The sequence below is a fragment of the Physeter macrocephalus genome, chromosome 5, assembly GCF_002837175.3.
Source record: "Physeter macrocephalus isolate SW-GA chromosome 5, ASM283717v5, whole genome shotgun sequence".
Classification (NCBI taxonomy): domain Eukaryota; kingdom Metazoa; phylum Chordata; class Mammalia; order Artiodactyla; family Physeteridae; genus Physeter; species Physeter macrocephalus.
Genome location: NC_041218.1, coordinates 77,422,417 through 77,439,355, shown reverse-complemented (window position 1 = coordinate 77,439,355; position 16,939 = coordinate 77,422,417). Strand labels below are relative to the sequence as shown.

Sequence of the window (16,939 nt, the reverse complement as noted above, 5' to 3'; positions counted from 1 at the left end):
TGAATTTAGTTAAAGTTCCTTCTATGTTAGGTAAAGAACACTTGGAGATACACTTTAAAAAATGGGTAAGGCTGTGGGCAGAGAGAGGGCGTTCCGGGCAGAAATCCCAAGACCAGTGGCCCCATGCATCCCGCAATCAGCGAAACTGGGCGATTCCTAAAAGGACGAAAGCGAACTTGAGCCTTTGAACGAGGAGAATCAACTACGCATGCGCCTTCCACAGGCGGGGGCCGCGGAGAGGCAGGTGGAAGGGTGACGAATTACGACCTCCGCTGGCGACGCTCACGTCTCCTGTCGTAAAGGCTGTGTGTGTGTGTGTGGCGCGTGCGCATCTCCTTTCTTTTTCGGATTCCCGTCGCGGTTGCTGCAGTTTCCCTAAGTGTGTTGCGCGGGCCGTCGCCATGGTGAAGCTGAGCAAAGAGGCCAAGCAGAGGCTGCAGCAGCTTTTCAAGGGAGGCCAGTTTGCCATCCGTTGGGGCTTTATTCCTCTCGTGATTTACCTGGGTCAGTGGGAGAAGAACCTGGGAGGAGTCGGGAGGGAAGGGCGTGCGGAGGCTGAGACTCCATTTTTGGTCTGGGGCGGGAGAGAGAAACGCGACCACGCCGCGCATGCCCTTTGAGGCTGTATTGTCGCGTGGGGTCGGTCTAGGCTGAGCTCGAGTTCTTGTTCTGCCCTTTACTTTTTTTTTTCGCGGGGTGGGGGGTCTTTAACAAGTCACGTAATGTTTCCCGTCCAGTTTTTACATATGTAAACTAGAGGTGACCTACTTTTCTGAGAGAGTTAGGACGACCTGACGTATGTGAAAACAACTAATTCACTCTTCGGCACTAGGTAGGTTTTCAGGGCGTTTATCCTCACCTTTCCAGGTGGGCCTAAGTGGAAAGAGGCCGGTGCACCTCGGGGGTATGCCATTGCTTTGAGGCATGATTAAGACAATAGTTGTTGGTTGCCTCTGCGTTCTCACCAGGAGTAACGGGTTTACTGGTGAAGAAACCAAGGCGTAGAAAAGTTCTGTACCTTGCTGAAGGGCACACAGCTGTCACGTGGGGGAGTTATGAACTCGAGCATTGGGGCATCAAGGCCCATACTCTTCACCACTATGCTGTAGTGCAAAGATTTGTAAGTGCTCAGGCAAATATTTTCACCTAGGGCTGCACATTGGGACTTTATCCTGTTTTTAGCCTTGGATAGTCTTTTAATTTAAATCTGTCCTATTCAGGCAGTATTGTGGAAAGGAAAGAGTCTCAGCTCTGTCATTTTGACATTTTCTAAAACTCAGGTTCATATTTCAGAATCCTATGATTTTAACTAGGTGCTGCTTCTTGTTTTTTTGCTTTTTTTTTTTTTGGTGTAAGGTAAAGTACATTCACTCAGTCGTGACAGAGTGTTTAACTGTGCTGGACATTCTCTAGGTAGCTTTGGCTCCCATTTCCCCATGAGTTGCAAGCCAACTGATAACTTGGAAATACTTCAGTATGCAGGACTTAAACAGATCCTTTTCCGCCCTTATTTTTAAAATATTTTTTCTAATATTCTCCAACTGGAGAATTTTAATAAATGTTTTTAAAAAAAAGATTTATTATTTATTTATTGTATTTATTTTTGGATGCCTTGGGTCATAGTTGCGGCATGTGGGGTCTTTTGTTGTGGCGTGCAGGTTTTCTCTTCTCTAGTTGTGGTGCGCGGGCTCCCAGGGCACATGGGCTCTGTAGTTGTGGCGCGTGGGTTCCAGAGCCTGTGGGCTCTGTAATTTGAAGCCAGCGAGCTCAGTAGTTGTGGCACGCGGGCTTGGTTGTCGTGTGGCATGTGGGACCTTAGTTCCCTGACCAGGGATTGAACCCGCGTCCCCTGCCTTGTAGGGTGGATTCTTTACCAGCGGACTGCCGGGGGAGTCCCTCCTCCCTGATTTTGAACGCATTTTTTTTTTTTTTTGTGGTACGCGGGCCTCTCACTGTTGTGGCCTCTCCCGTTGCGGAGCACAGGCTCCGGACCCGCAGGCTCAGCGGCCATGGCTCACGGGCCCAGCCGCTCCGCGGCATGTGGGATCCTCCCGGACCGGGGCACGAACCCGTGTCCCCTGCATCGGCAGGCGGACTCTTAACCACTGCGCCACCGGGGAATCCCTGAACGCATTTTTAAAAGAAGCATTACTTTGCCAGATTTTAGTGAGTTTGTATAGGTATCAAAGGTTTGGGGCAAGTATATTGGGACCCTCTGCTCTTACAGGCTGTTTTTCCCCTCTTTCTTCCAGACTCATCCCCACCTCAGCTTTCACTTAATGGTAGAACGGCCCAGTTTGGCTCGTCAAGCATTGGGAGGAACTCTCCTTTTAGCTAAGGAAGATATGGGGGCTTTGATTCTTCCCCGTCTTTGTGCTGCCGTCTCCTTTTTCCATTGTTGTGTATATCGGGTTCTGTTTTAGTCTGCTCTTGCTTTCTTTGCTCCTGTGGTTTCTTTGTTGCTCTGTAAGTCTTCGTGTACCTTTCCCTCCTCCCCTTTTTGAAATTCCTTTTCTACTGCCAGAAAGCTGTAGCTGGTTGTTATAATATGTGTCTCAGGGTTTTTGGTTGGAAGAGTAGGTAATGCTTTCCTTTTCCACCTCATTTTCTTTTTCGTGCACACCAGCTATATTCTCTTTACTAGGACTACCATTATGGTGATTTTTGGTAACCTAGTGTCCAACTCAGGTGGAGATTGATGTTAAGGCTATCTTTTTGTGCTTCTTCCTTGTTAATCACTGTCTTTTTCCTTATACTGTATCTAAACTTAATTTCATGTCTAACCTAGTTCCCATGCTTTACTTCTCCACCTTAGCTCTCACTAAAAGCTGCAACTGCAGATTGAATTTCTTGTGTAATTTAGGTTCAAACATACCTTTTAGGGCTTCAGGGAGTATAGTGGGAATATAGTGCTATAAAATCAGACAGATAGGGACATGATGATAAAGAATTTGTTTGGACAGTTACCAACAAAAGGATTTTAATGAGTTACCCGTTGGAAGATAATTCTCCATAGTATCTTGAATTTCTACAAATCTGGTGAGCAGAGGCAGTGACCACCCTTTGTTCCATATCTTTAAGGATGTTTGTAGGGCGAACAGCCTTGGAAAATAGTTCCAGGGCAAAGGGGAGACATGCTCACTGCCCATTATGAAAGATTCTGGTTCCCCAGTCTCAGGGTTCATCTCCTAAATGGTAATACTCTGACTGTAGCTGTTGCTGGGAGTAATAAAGTGTCCTTCTTCCTTTTCTCTTTTTTTTCTTAATAACTAAACTTTCTCCCTTAACACTTTTTAAAAAAAAATTTATTTATTTACTTACTTTTGGCTGTGTTGTGTCTTCGGTGCTGCGTGCGGGCTTTCTCTAGTTGCGGCCAGCGGAGGCTACACTCTTTGTTGCGGTGCACAGGCTTCTCATTGCTGTGGCTTCTCTTGTTGTGGCGCACGGGCTTAGTTGCTCCGCGGCATGTGGGATCTTCCCGGACCAGGGATCGAAACCTTGTCCCCTTCGTTGGCAGGCAGATTCCTAACCACTGTGCCACCAGGGAAATCCTGTCCTTGTTTTTGACTTGGAATCTTGTATCTTCTACCAGCATCTGTGAAACTGGTGGGCCAGCTTGTTGTCTTGAAAATGGGGTAAAATTTCATACTCCACAGTTCTTGATGCCGTCTAATTTTAATCAGTTATTTCAGCAAATTAGTATGTATGTTGTCTAGTTAATTGATATATTTTTAAAAGGTAAAAGTTTTATTTAATCGTATTTGTAATGAGTGTTGATTTAATTAAAAATAACTTGAATTTTTTTTCCCTCTTTCTGTCACCAATCTTTGGCTGCTTTATAAAAAGAGTGGTTCGTAGGGGATAAAATAAGATATCTTCAATTGTTTCTTTAAAAAAGTATAGTTAAAAAAAATCTCTGTGCTCTTTGTAGTTCATGCAGTGTGATTTGGTTGCTGTGATATCTTTTTTGTGGGTAATGACTAATAATGAAAGAGTGTGTGCTACGGGCTGCTGTGCTGATTGTGTGTATTATAGGAATAAGGTAGTTTGTCTTCCCTACTGATTAGTCCTGCACATAATCACATACCCTAGTGAAGATTCAAGACTGTTCTGTTGCGCAGGTAAATCTAGGTAATTCTGGTAGATCTGGATATCATTCTAGCTACCCTAGATTGATTTAAAAAGAAAAAGTCTTGATTGTAAATTTTTTGTCTGCTAGGGTTTTAATTAGTTTTTATTCTCTTTCTCTTTCTCCCCTCCCCATCTCCCTCAGGATTTAAGAGGGGTGCAGATCCTGGAATGCCTGAACCAACTGTTTTGAGGTACCGCTCTTACAAATAAGCATTGCAGGGCAAACGTTCATACAGTAGTACTAAGTCACGGCAAGCAAGAGAAATAGTGGTACATATTGTAACAGAGCTTTATCAGTCAAGTGTGGTTTTGGGCTGTGGGAAAACTGCAGCAGTTTGCAGACCAGTCTAACTTACGTTATCAGATAACTACTTTCCCTCCCCTTCCTAATTTTTATTGGGTTGGCCAAAAAGTTCGTTTGGGTTTTTCGTAAGAATGGATAAAGCCAGACGAACTTTTTTGCCAGCCCAGTATATACTGCGTTGGTGTTATAACCATAATGAAGCATATTTTAAAAGGAAAAGAACTAACGTATCCTACCACTTTAAAAGCTGAACTGTTTTTAATACCTGTATTCCTGTCTTATCCTTATTCAGGTAAATATGGCCTTTTATCTCATTCTAACAAGAGTACAGAGAATTTTGTTTTTTTCACCCAATGTTAGAGTTGATAGCCCATATATTTTCTAGTTGTTGATCACTTAGGTTTTTCAGTTTTTTAGTATTTCAAATAACAATATAACGAATATTTTTATGTGCATAGGTTTTGATTTATTTCCTTGTCAAAGTGTATGAACATTTGTGACTCTGAAAATGCATTGTCAAATTCCTTTCTCTGAAACAACCTTGTAGTTGTTGGATAAGCACTTGTGAAAACTTCCACACACACAACGCACACAGATATACAGAGTATATATATTCATAGACATATGTGTGTGTGTATTTATATACTTGTGAAAGCCGTGTGTGTGTGTGTGTGTGTGTGTGTGTGTGTGTGTGTGTGTGTGTGTATGTGTGAAGGCAGAATCTGGAACAGGCAGGATTGCTCTGTAGAAAGGACTGGCACTGTGATGACTAGGACCCCTGCCCAGGTGCTGTGGGATTTCAGCTTTACCCTCTGTCTTAAGACATTTCTTGATTGTCCTAACAGACTTTTCACTGGCTCTTCTAGGTCTTCAGCTTCTTCAGACTTCTAATCTAAGCCACTCTTTTCTAGAATGAGCAGAATTAATAATAGTCATGTTACTAACAGTCATTTACAGTGTGTCAGCCACTGTTTTAAGTGCTTTATGTACAGTATCTCTGTCACTTCAGTCCTTCAGAGCCGATCACACAGTCGGTAGGTGGTAGAGTATGTCTGTCTCCAAGGCTTATGCACTTTCCACTGGGTCATGTGGCCTCCCTAGGTAATATGACCTGTTACTTAGCACAGTGCCATCTGATATGAATTTCCTCCATCTTCTCTGACTTGCCAGTCTCTCCTTTCTCAAAGCAAGGGTTTTTCCTTCTTAAGGGTTATTGCCATATGTGCCCTCTTTGTGTCCATTTGTGCTGTTACTCTCTTTTCCCTGATAAAATTCTTCAGTAAATGGTCTTCACTCACTGCTCCTTTCTTCACTTTTCTCTTTCTTTAACCTTTTATGGTACAGCTTAAAACTGCTTTCAAAGGTCCCCACCAAGCTCCTTTACTCTTTCAACTATCAGTTTTCTTTTTTGTGAAATGGGGTTTCAGGTAATGTATCTGCTACTGAGTAGCTGATTGACCTCAGACCAGTTATTTCCTTAGGGAAACAGTACCTTAGGAAACATTGTCAGAGATGGGACTACCTGGTCAAGCTGTGTGAACGTTTACCAAGCCCTGAAAGTAACTATCAAATACTTCTTCCCAAGAGGCCATTAACCTTTCTAAGATAAGTTTTCTCTTTTATAAGTTGGGCATACTATCTACTTTATAAGATTGCGATGAGGATTGAATAAGAATATTGTGTGTAAAGTAGTACAGTGCTTGACAAGTAATGTTTGAGCAGTAAACTATTAATAATAATTTTTAATCTTTTCTATGTCACCTCATTTACCCCACTTCTTTCTCCTGTGAGAACTATGCTCTAGCTACATGACACTGCATGCTAATCCCAGAATAAACTGTATTTTTTCATGCCTTTGTATGCTTTTTCTCCCTCAGCCTGGAATGCTTCTTCCTTTCAGTTTTCACTTGTCTAGAAAAGCCCAATCTCAAATGTCACCTCTTCCCTAAATCTTTTTCCCCTTCACCTAACTGAAATTGCTCCATTTTTTGTGTTCCTGTAGTATTCTTTTGTGTCTGTCATGCTTTGCTTTGTCTTATGCTTGTTGCTTATTTGCATTCTATGTTGTCCTGCAAGTACCTAAAGTAGCTGCTAACTACTTTGGCAACACTTTTTAAATGTTGAATTAATTAAATGATCCTAACCTCTTGGTGGTCTTGGAACAGGAACTGATACAGCATTTCCTCCTGTACAGTTTTTAGACTAGACCTGCATCCTGAGAAATAGTGTTTTTTGAGCCCCAGGTGATCCAGGATCCAGAGGTGGTGCTAGATGTACCCTTTTGTTATACTGGCTTCAGTTATCCCACCAAGAGTTGACCCTTCAAAGTTGCAGACTGGATGAAGCAGCCACTCCCCTGCTTTTTATTTCTTCACCTTATTGTCATCTCAGTGCTCCTGTCATTGCTGGTGCTGATGATCATTCTTTTCTGTCATTAGGGACATTTTCTGATTTCTTTCCAGGGATATTTGTGATTTAGGAAGGAATTGAGGAGTGCTGGTAAGAGTTATCCTGTTACAGAATTTCATATACTGTGCTGCTTGCACTGGGGAGACTTGACTAAGAGGTCTTCCTGGGTTACGTGGTCTGTACCCTGAAAGGAATAGACTTGTATCTGCCAGGCTTTTCAGTAATGTAAATGTTTTATTAATATAAAACTTATTTAGCAATGTAAAGTTTATTGTTTATATATAAATTTATATAACACTTGTGGCGATAATATGGTTCATGATTTACTGGTCTGTTTCCCTTGTTAAGTTGTTAGATTCCTTTGGGTTAGGTCCCCGTTTGTCTTAGTGTCCTCCTCTTTCACTCAGGATGGTGCATTGTATGTGGTTGGTTGATATGAATGCCTTATTTAAAATGCAGAATTTAATGAATAAGGGGCAATATCTTAGTAAAACATTATTTAGGCAAAATATATGAATATTAAGTAACTGAGAGAATGATTGTTCCCATTATCTTTATAAAGCCAAGGAAGATTTTCTTTTCTCTTAGATGCTCATTACCAATGAGGAAGAGACTTCGATAAATGAATAATTTGTTTTCATATCTTAACTGTATGCAAAAATACTTGGGGTTTATTGTGAGATTTTAATACACTTTTGAAAACTGGGAATAGATGCATGTTGGTTTGTTTTATGTGCAGAGGGAAAATAATTTCTAATAATTAACAATGCTCAGATTGTCATTTTGTAATGCAATTTTATTTAAGTTGACATACTGCTAGAAACTACATTTTTAATCAACAGGACTTAGAAGTAAAACACCTCTTGTCTCCTTCCTGGATCTAATAATGATACAACTTTATTTTCTGGGTTCATCATAAAAAGTAATAAAACTATATTTCTTTAAATAGGTCTCTGTTTTTTTTGCTCAGTGAGATTGATCCTTCTGCTAACTGAATTTGATAGATGAGTAAACACAAACATAAATGTATAAAATCTTCTAATTCTTAAGCTATGTTTAAGAAGTTTTTACTTTGGGGTTTAATTTATTTTTCCTCTTCACAAACATTTTAGCTTACTTTGGGGATAAAGGACTATTTGGTCATCTGGTTTTGGAAGCAATCAGTGCAGAGGAACAACATGGAAGGTGTGCACTCTGGCTGGGATAAGAGATGGGACATCATTCAGACGTTCACCAGTTGGATGGCACAGGGCTCTTCTCAGATGCGTCTGTGGCAGCGTGGAACCTCTACTGACTTATTTATGATAGACTGTATTAAAATAAATGTTTTTTAACAATGTTCTGTCTTGAGTCCTTCTTGAATTGAACATGATAGGACTGTTAGGTAAAAATTTAGCCTTTTGGTACTTTTTCAAAACAGGGAATCTATGTATGTGCCTAGATGTTACTTTAAAAAAATAAGAAAATTTCCAAGTTAATTCCTGTCCATTCACTTAACAGATGGATTCCAGTTTCCCTTTGCAGTGAATTAATAACTCCTTCTGAGATGTTCTGAAGTAGTAAAAGTAGAGACAGCTCTCTGTGACAAACTGAGCCCTTACTTCCTGTACTGCATTGGAGTAACATTCTGATTAAAAGAAATGGGGTTCTTTGGCTGTGTTGTTAGGGAATGGGAATGGCATTGGTGAGTTGTGTGTCTGATTTGTGAGTTAAACGTGAGTCTAAGATTTCCCTCAGTACTGTTAGGAAGCTAGAGGTGGCTGGGCAAGAGCCCATAGTGAGCTACACAGAATAGTAACACTTCCTATTTTCTGATAGAAGAAAAGGCATTTAATGGAACTAGTTTCCAGTTCTGCATCCTGGTTTCCTGGGACCTTTATCTGTATTTGAAGCTCCCCCCACCACCTTTTAAAACTTAGCTTTTTTTGTAATTCTAACAAAATAGATCTGTTTACTTAGTTTGGGGAATTGTAATTAATTATAGGAAAGTAGGCCTGAAACAAGATATGACACAGTTTGGGAGGTGCCCATTGGATTGAATGTTTCTAGCATCCAGTGTTAGAGAATGATCATGAATGTAATCTCCGGTAACTGGAGCTATCATTACCAGAAATTTCTTATTTCTAATGTAAAACCCTCCTAGCTATTTAAGACTGTTTCCTCAAGTTTTGTTACCTTTGCCTAGGAGACAAGGAGACAAGTCTATTGTGGAGGCTTATTGCATAAGGGGGTTTTAAAGTGGAATTCCGAAGAGCTAACTGCAGGGAAACCGTTTTTGGTATGCACTTAATGTAATTGCTTTAACATTTCTGTGAATCGGGGCATGTATGATTTTGCTAAAAACGCTGAGCAGCTTTTAAATCCCCATAGAATTGCTTAAGATTGTGGCCTTTTTCCCCCACGCCCTCATCCTTTCTCCTAAACGTGTTGTCAGTGAATTCTTGTTCAGTTAGTATTTTGGTGTACATTTTTCTTTTTCACTTAGGGTTTCCAGAAATTGAAATAAAGCTATGGCAAGTGTCCACTTTGATAAAATACTAACATGGATAGGAAATGTAACTTTTTTTTTTCTTTCAGGAGCTAACTTGTAGCTGTTTATAAAACCCCAGAAGATTTTAAAGAAAGAAATCCAGAATTAAGTGGAAAGGGACCAGTTCCTTGTTCTCACATCTGAGGAAGCTAAGGAACAGAGTTTAAGCATTTGTTCAAGGCATAGGATAGGAGCTGAGACTAGTACCATTTTAATGTCTGTATCTCTGAAGGTTTGTGAAGTGTTTATACCTAAGCTCCTACATTGTATTGAATTTTAGATTTCAGGGCAGTGCAATCCAGTTTAGCAAGCATTGGTCTCTGTTCTGTGCTAGGCACTAGAGAGTCTTTACAAATAAGATTATTTCTGACCTTGATTTTGCTTAGGCAAACACTGAGCTGATAGGACCTGATTTGAATCCTGGGCCCTGCTGCTTAGTTCCTACTAACCCTTGGTAAGAAGTCACTTACTCTATACACTTGAGTTTCTTCCACAAAATAGGAATAATATTTGCCCCAATGTGTTATTCGCTAAACCAGTGGCTGTCATAGCTGATCCCAGACTAGCATCACCTAGAAGCTTGTTAGCAATGCATGTGTTGAGGTCTTCCTGAATCAGAAACTGGGGATGAGCCCCAATGGTCTGTGTGTGTGATTTAATTACTTCAACCATTGTTTTGAATTAAACTTGTTGTTTTGAGTTAGTTGTAGAGTTGAATGCAGTGTAAGAACCCATACAGAAAGATCCCTGTAAACTTTACCTAGTCTCCTCCAATGGTAACATCTTATAAGTCTGTATACAATATCAGGATATTGACCTTGATACAGTCAAAACTTTTCCATCACCTCAAGGATCCCTCGGGTTGCCCTTTTAATAGCCAACCTTCCTCCCTCACACCCCATCCCTGTCCCTAACCCCTGGCAACTAGTAATCTGTTGTCCATCTATGATTTTCTCATTTCAAGAAAGTTATATAGGGCTTCGCTTGTGGCGCAGCGGTTGAGAGTCCGCCTGCCAATGTAGGGGACGCGGTTTCGATCCCTGGTCCGGGAGGATCCTGCGTGCCGCGGAGCAGCTGGACCCGTGAGCCACAGTTGCTGAGCCTGTGCTCTGGAGCCCAGGAGCCACGACTGCTGAAGTCCGCGTGCCTGGGGCCCATGCTCCGCAACGGGAGAGGCCACCGCAATGAGAGGCCTGCGCACCGCAACGAGGAGTGGACCCCTCTCACCGCAACTAGAGAGGGCCGGTGTGCAGAAGGGAAGACCCAACACAGCCAAAAATAAATAAATTAATTTAAAAAAAGTTATATAAATGGAATCATACAGGAAGTAACCTTTTGGGATTGGCTTTTTTAACTCACCATAATTCTCTGTAGATCAATTGAGGTTGTGTTTTTATTTATCCAGTTTATTCCTTTTTATTGCTGAGTAGTCCATGGTATGGATGTACATAGAGGACATTTGAGTTGTTCCCAGTTTTTAGCTGTTATGAATAAAGCTGCTGTGAACATTTGTGAACTTTTTGTGTGATCAATCTGTTTTAGAAAGTCCTGTAGGTGACGGATACAACTCAGATTTGAGAATACTGTCCTAGACTTGCAGTAGTCCTCTTGCTTTCCCATATGCATTAAAGTCTTTTCCACATCCTTTTAAAAGTAAGATCTCCTCACACCCTGATCAAAACTTTCCAGTGGTTTCCTATTTCACTGAGGGTAAATGCCCAAATCCTTTCTATGACCTATAAAACTGTAATCTGGTTTTATGTGCCTTTGATCTCTTCCTCGCCTAGGATTCTTCATCCTTGTTCACTTGCACTCTTGCTGTTTTGATCTCTTGGCCTTCAGAAAGGCCAGACATGTTCTCACTTTGGAGTCTGAGTTAGCTGTTTTCTCTCCTGGAACTCTTTTTCCCAGATATCCATATACATGGCTTTATTCTATTCTCTGCCCAAATGCCATCTTGATAGAGATGGCTTCTCTGATCCTTATGTAAAACGGCAAACCCTACACCAGTCTTATCTCTCCATTCTTTTTTAATTTTATTTTAAAAAAGTTGAAGTATAGTTGATTTACAATATTGTGTTAGTTTCAGGTATATAGCAAAGTGATTCAGTATACATATATATATTTTTTGAATTCTTTTCCATTATAGGTTATAACAAGATACTGAATATAGTTTCTCTGTGCTATACAGTAGATCCTTGTTTACCTATTTTGTATATAGTAGTGTGTATATGTTAACCCCAAACTCCTAATTTATCTCTCATCCCACCACCTTTCCCCTTTGGCAACCATAAGTTTGTTTTTGAAGTCTGTGAGTCTTTTTCTGTTTTGTAAATGAGTTCATTTGTATCATCTTTTTAGACTGCACATGTAAGTGATATCATATGATAGTTGTCTTTATCTGTCTGAGTTCACTTAGTTTGATAATCTCTAGGTCTATCCATGTTGCTGCAAATGGCAAAATTTCATTCTTTTTTATGTCTGAGTAATATTCCATTGTATATATATACTGCATCTGCTTTATCCATTCATCTGTCAATGGACAATTAGGTTGCTTCCATGTCTTGGCTAGTGTAAATAGTGCTGCTGTGAACATTGGGGTGCATGTATCTTTTTGAATTAGAGTTTTCGTCTTTTCCAGATATATGCTCAGGAGTGAGTGCTGGATCATATGGTAGCTCTATTTTTATTTTTTAAGGAATCTCCGTACTGTTCTCCATAGCAGCTGCACCAATTTACATTCCCCTCAACAGCGTAGGAGGCTTCCCTTTTTGTCACACCCTCTCCAGCATTTATTATTTATAGACTTTTTGATGATAGCCATTCTGACTGGTGTGAGGTGATACCTCATTGTAGTTTTGATTTGCATTTCCCTGATGATTAGTGATGTTGAGTATCTTTTCATGTGCCTGTTGGCCGTCTATATGTCTTCTTCAGCCCATTCTCTCCTTTAACCTTGTCTTACTTTTCTTCAAAAAACCTTTACCCACCTGGTTTTCTATATGTATATAAATAATTTTATCTCACCTTTAGAATGCAAGCTCCATAAACACAGGACTGTATTTTTAGAGGCTAGCATAGGTACTGACATAGTAGATGTTCAATAAGAATGAATGGGTGAGTTATACGATTATATGTGTTAAGTGTAAAATGCTTTGAGAACTGTAAACTTTTATAACATGAGTCATTGTAAAGGGCCAGTATTTTTCTCTGTGTTAGTCATAATTGGTAATGTATCCTGGCCAAAAGATGACATCAAAAGATGTTGGGAGGAGATGATGTGGGAAAGGGAATGTTTACTCTGACTTGGCACTTTTTTCATTTAGTTACCACAACGATGCTGTGAAGTAGGACATTATCTCCATTTTACAGATGAAACAGAGGCTTGGGTCATTTCCCCCAGATCACAGAGAAAACTTGTATTAGAACCCATGTCTGCTAACTAAAAGCATATGATGTTATTACTGATACATGCCATATTTAAAAGTAATTTATACAACGAATGAAATGGTATAATGGACATTTGCAACACTACAAAATATTAACATTTCAGGTTCCATAGAGAGGGCCCATCTACTTTATCCAATATCCAGGGCTCTATACACAATAGCACATAGAGTAGTCAAATTCACATCATAAATTTAACTTGCTTGAAATTATTATGCCAGCTATAGTAAACTAAACATTTTTTTTATCTTTCCTTGAATAGCCTACGTTTCTATCGAGGTATATTTTATATACAGTAAAATGAGCAGATCTTAAGCATACAGTTTGATGAGTGCTGCCAATTGTGTATACCGTGTAACAACCATGCCAAGATAGGGACCAGGATCTCCTCGAACCTGGGATCCTTAGTGCATCATACATGGTAGGTGTTCAACAAATGCTTTTGAATTAAATGTAAAAAACTTTTTTGAGGTTGACAGAAACTGTATTGGGAAGTTTGAGTTGATGTTCTCTTTCCTGTAAGAAGCAAAGATATTAAAAGTTAAATAATAATAACTGGAATGATGAAAAAAAGGTACTGCAGCATTTTCTTTCCTCTTACATCAAGGACAGTCCAGAAGAGGAAGTAAGGAAAAGGGCATGGAGACAGAGAGGGAGAAATACATTTTTTTCTGAAGAAAACTGTGCCACTAACAGGAAGAGCTAAGAAATGTCAGTAGCTCCTTGGTGTTCCCTAATGCCTACCGAGGATGAGGCCATGGGCAAGAAAGAAACTCCTAGAGAGCAAAATTAGAGGGTCCAGAAGGAGTTTCCATGAAAGCAGAACTGATACTGCCAGGAAAGGAAGTCTCTGTTTCTGCCCCATGTAATTCTGTATTGCTATAGACCAGTGACCACTGTAGGTTTTCCTCTCTCCCCTTTTCTGAATGGCAGTTTTAATGTGGTTATCTTGCTCCCATATTTACCTTTGTATATTGGGTAAATTGGGAGCGGTTAACTTGTCTTTAAGTTCTTAGATTGCTGGACCCTGGAGAGTCATCCAGGCCAAATGGGAGGTGCACATTTCCCAGAATTCCCGAACTATGACCTGGATGCAATATCTAGGTGAGACTTGAGAATTAGTGTGTATGAATATTTGGTCAGCAAAAAGTAGACATGTCAGAGAATGTTAGTTGCCTGTCAAAAATCCATTTTCTGTTTCTCAAATTGTGATATTTAGCTACTCCTATTGCAATCAAACTAAAAGGCTCCCAGACTCCTTGGCAGTTAGGTGTAGCTCTATGACTAATAATTTGATATTTGAGATGTAAGCAGAAATGTTGTGTGGTACTCCTGGGAAGTCTCCCTAAAAGGGAAGTATTGATATGTTTCTTGGATCTGAAATAACTGGATCACAGTTATTCTGGACCATGAAGATAAAGGCCATGCCCTACGAATGGCTGAGTGGTGTGCTTTTAGGAGTCTAGTAGGTCTCTGAAGACTAAGCACCGCCCCCCCCATTTGCTCCCAGCTTCACTGGCTTGTGTGTTATCAAATTTTCCATCTTTCCAAACAGATAATGGTGTATTCTTCTTTAAATATGGTGTATTGTTCTTTAAATTAGCATTTTTCTTATGAGTGAGGTAAAGCATCTTTTCATATGTTAAATAACCATTTGTGTTTCCTTTAGCCCATTTTTCTGTTGGAGTATTGGTCTTTTCCACATTGATTTATAGGCACTTTATATTTTAGGGAAATTTTATCTGTGATATTAGTTGTAGATATTTTCCCCTAAGTTTTCATTTGTCTTTTGACTTTGCTTATGACCATCCTTGCCATGCAGAAGTTTTGAATTTTATTAATCAAATCATTGACTTTTAAAAATGCCTTTTGAGTTTTATTTCATACTTAACGAAGTCTTTTTCTGTCTTGAGATTGGAAAAAATACTTTCATAAGGTTTCCTTTGGTATATTTTTTTTTATTCTTATTTATTTGTTAGAAAACATAGTTTTTATTTTTTCATTTAAAAAATTAATTATTTTTTATACAATTTTAAAGGTTACACTGCATTTACAGTTATTATAAAATATTGGCTATATTCCCTGTGTTGTACAATACATCCTTGTAGCCTATCTTATACTCAATAATTTGTACTTCCCACTCCCCCATCCCTATGTTACCCCTTCCATCAACTGGCAACCCCTAGTTTGTTCTCTATATCTGTGAGTCTGCTGCTTTTTTGTTATATTCACTATTTTGTTGTATTTTTTAGATTCCACCTATAAGTGATATCGTATAGTATTTGTCTTTTTCTGTCTGACTTATTTGACTTAGAATAATGCCTTCCAAGTCTATTCATGTTGCTGCACATGGCAAAATTTCATTCTTTTTTATGGCCAAGTAGTATTCCATTGTGTGTGTGTGTGTGTGTGTGTGTGTGTGTGTGTGTGTGTTTATATGTATATATACCACATCTTCTTTATCTTTTGGTATATTTTGGTTTACAGTTTTATATTTTGTTCCATTTGTAATTTATAACTAATACAGTTTCTCATTTTACTTCACCACAACTTCTCTTAATTATCTTATTTACTACCCTGACTTCAGGTTCCAGGGAGGAGATAAGATCAAATAGATCTTATTTAGAATAGATAGGATCAACTAGAGAAGGTGAAGTGAAATGAGAAGAGGTTTTAGTAATAAATTCCAAAAGGATCACATTAGTTTCTTAGAGTCGTACCCTCTCTTGCCTTTGGACCTCAACAAATGCCAATTAATTCTCCCTCACTATTCCTGCTCCCTCTCTCAACCCTCGCCATTTTCCTGGCTTTCTTACCATAAGGGTAAGGACCTAGTTGATTTGTTTGCTGCTATATTCCTAACATCTAGAATAGTACATGGCACATAGTGGAGACTCAATGTTTGGTAAGCAAAGAAGTAGAAGTGGCGTAGAATGTTAGTTGCCTACCAAAAGTAAATTTTTGTGTAACCTCTGACTTTCTGCTCAGCTCAGTTCTCCGGTCTCCCAGTAACTGTTCTCTGCTGGGTTTCCTGGAGTCTCACTCACCCTGTGCTCATACAGCTCAGGACCAAAGATCTGGGAAGAGTTTCTGTAAAGATTCATCACTGGATGCATTTTTAATGAGAGGTATATGCAAGAAACAGGCACTGCTCTGATGTGAGGAGAACTGTATATGGGGGCTGTAGTTAGAGATATGTGGTGGATACGTTTGATAGAAGCAGATAATAAGGGGTCTAGAATGTTAGAAGAAAGAGCTCAGATGTCTTCTGATAGACAATGGAGAGCTATTATTATTTAGTTGAAAACTTTATAGAAGAGCTACAAGTGCATTTTAAGAACTAGAATAAAACAGTTTATGAAATGCTTTGTTCAACAAGTATATGATTATAAGTTCTGTAACAGTATGTATTTACTGTCTTGAAGAACTCCCTCCTCTGTGATATATTTAATACTGAATATCTTTTAACAGGATCATTCTCCACAATTTAATTTTTTTCTTTTAGTTTTTGGGTCTTCTAAGTAATAGATTGAAGGAAGGTAAGAAAAATACCTCAGATTATGCATTTACATTATTTCTGATATTGACGAGTTGTTTAAATGCCATGTGGATCAAGAGTTTATATGCAATTAGAGTAAATAGTAGAGATATTGTCATTTTTGTTACCTTCCTTCTCTTCCTCCTCATTACTGTTATTTAAAATAAAATGTCTCTATTCTAAAGTACTGCCATACTTAACTTGCATGTCTTAGAGTACCAAATTCCAACCTCAGTAATTTACTTTTCTGCATTATGTATTGTATTTCCAGGATTATCATGTTGAATGGTAATCTATAAGGGCTAACAAATGAATTGCATTATGTTAATTAGCATATCCGTTTGCTCAATATCCAGAGGTTGAGGGAATGAGACACAGGGTGAGCACCTTTTCAATGTAGGGTCTGTAAAGATGATACAAACAGATGGAGAGATATACCATGTTCTTGGATTGGAAGAATCAACATTGTGAAAATGACTGTACTACCCAAAGCAATCTACAGATTCAATGTGATCCCTATCAAATTACCCATGACATTTTCCCCAGAACTAGAACAAAATACCTAGTAATAAACCTACCT

General features: G+C 39.2%; 1 protein-coding gene across 2 annotated transcripts; it reads left to right on the top strand.

The window, feature by feature from the left end:
- The first annotated feature begins 320 nt into the window (after positions 1 to 320).
- TOMM7 (translocase of outer mitochondrial membrane 7) lies at positions 321 to 8,185 on the top strand. Of its 2 annotated transcripts, none has more exons than XM_024131179.3 (3): positions 321 to 504; positions 4,274 to 4,322; positions 7,957 to 8,185. In XM_024131179.3, the coding sequence occupies exons 1-3, from the start codon at positions 402 to 404 to the stop codon at positions 7,970 to 7,972; spliced, it is 168 nt and encodes a 55-aa protein (XP_023986947.1). In that variant the 5' UTR covers positions 321 to 401; the 3' UTR covers positions 7,973 to 8,185. The 2 variants fall into 2 exon arrangements, with proteins under 2 accessions (XP_023986947.1, XP_023986944.1); XM_024131176.3 differs by lacking the exon at positions 7,957 to 8,185 and adding an exon at positions 5,917 to 7,942.
- Positions 8,186 to 16,939: the final 8,754 nt, after the last annotated feature.

Bases quoted from the DNA above. Each gene is read 5' to 3' on its own strand.
- TOMM7 (XM_024131179.3), top strand. From the start codon at position 402: ATGGTGAAGCTGAGCAAAGAGGCCAAGCAGAGGCTGCAGCAGCTTTTC. The intron at 505-4,273 runs GTCAGTGGGAGA...CATCTCCCTCAG, and splicing joins TCCTCTCGTGATTTACCTGG to GATTTAAGAGGGGTGCAGAT.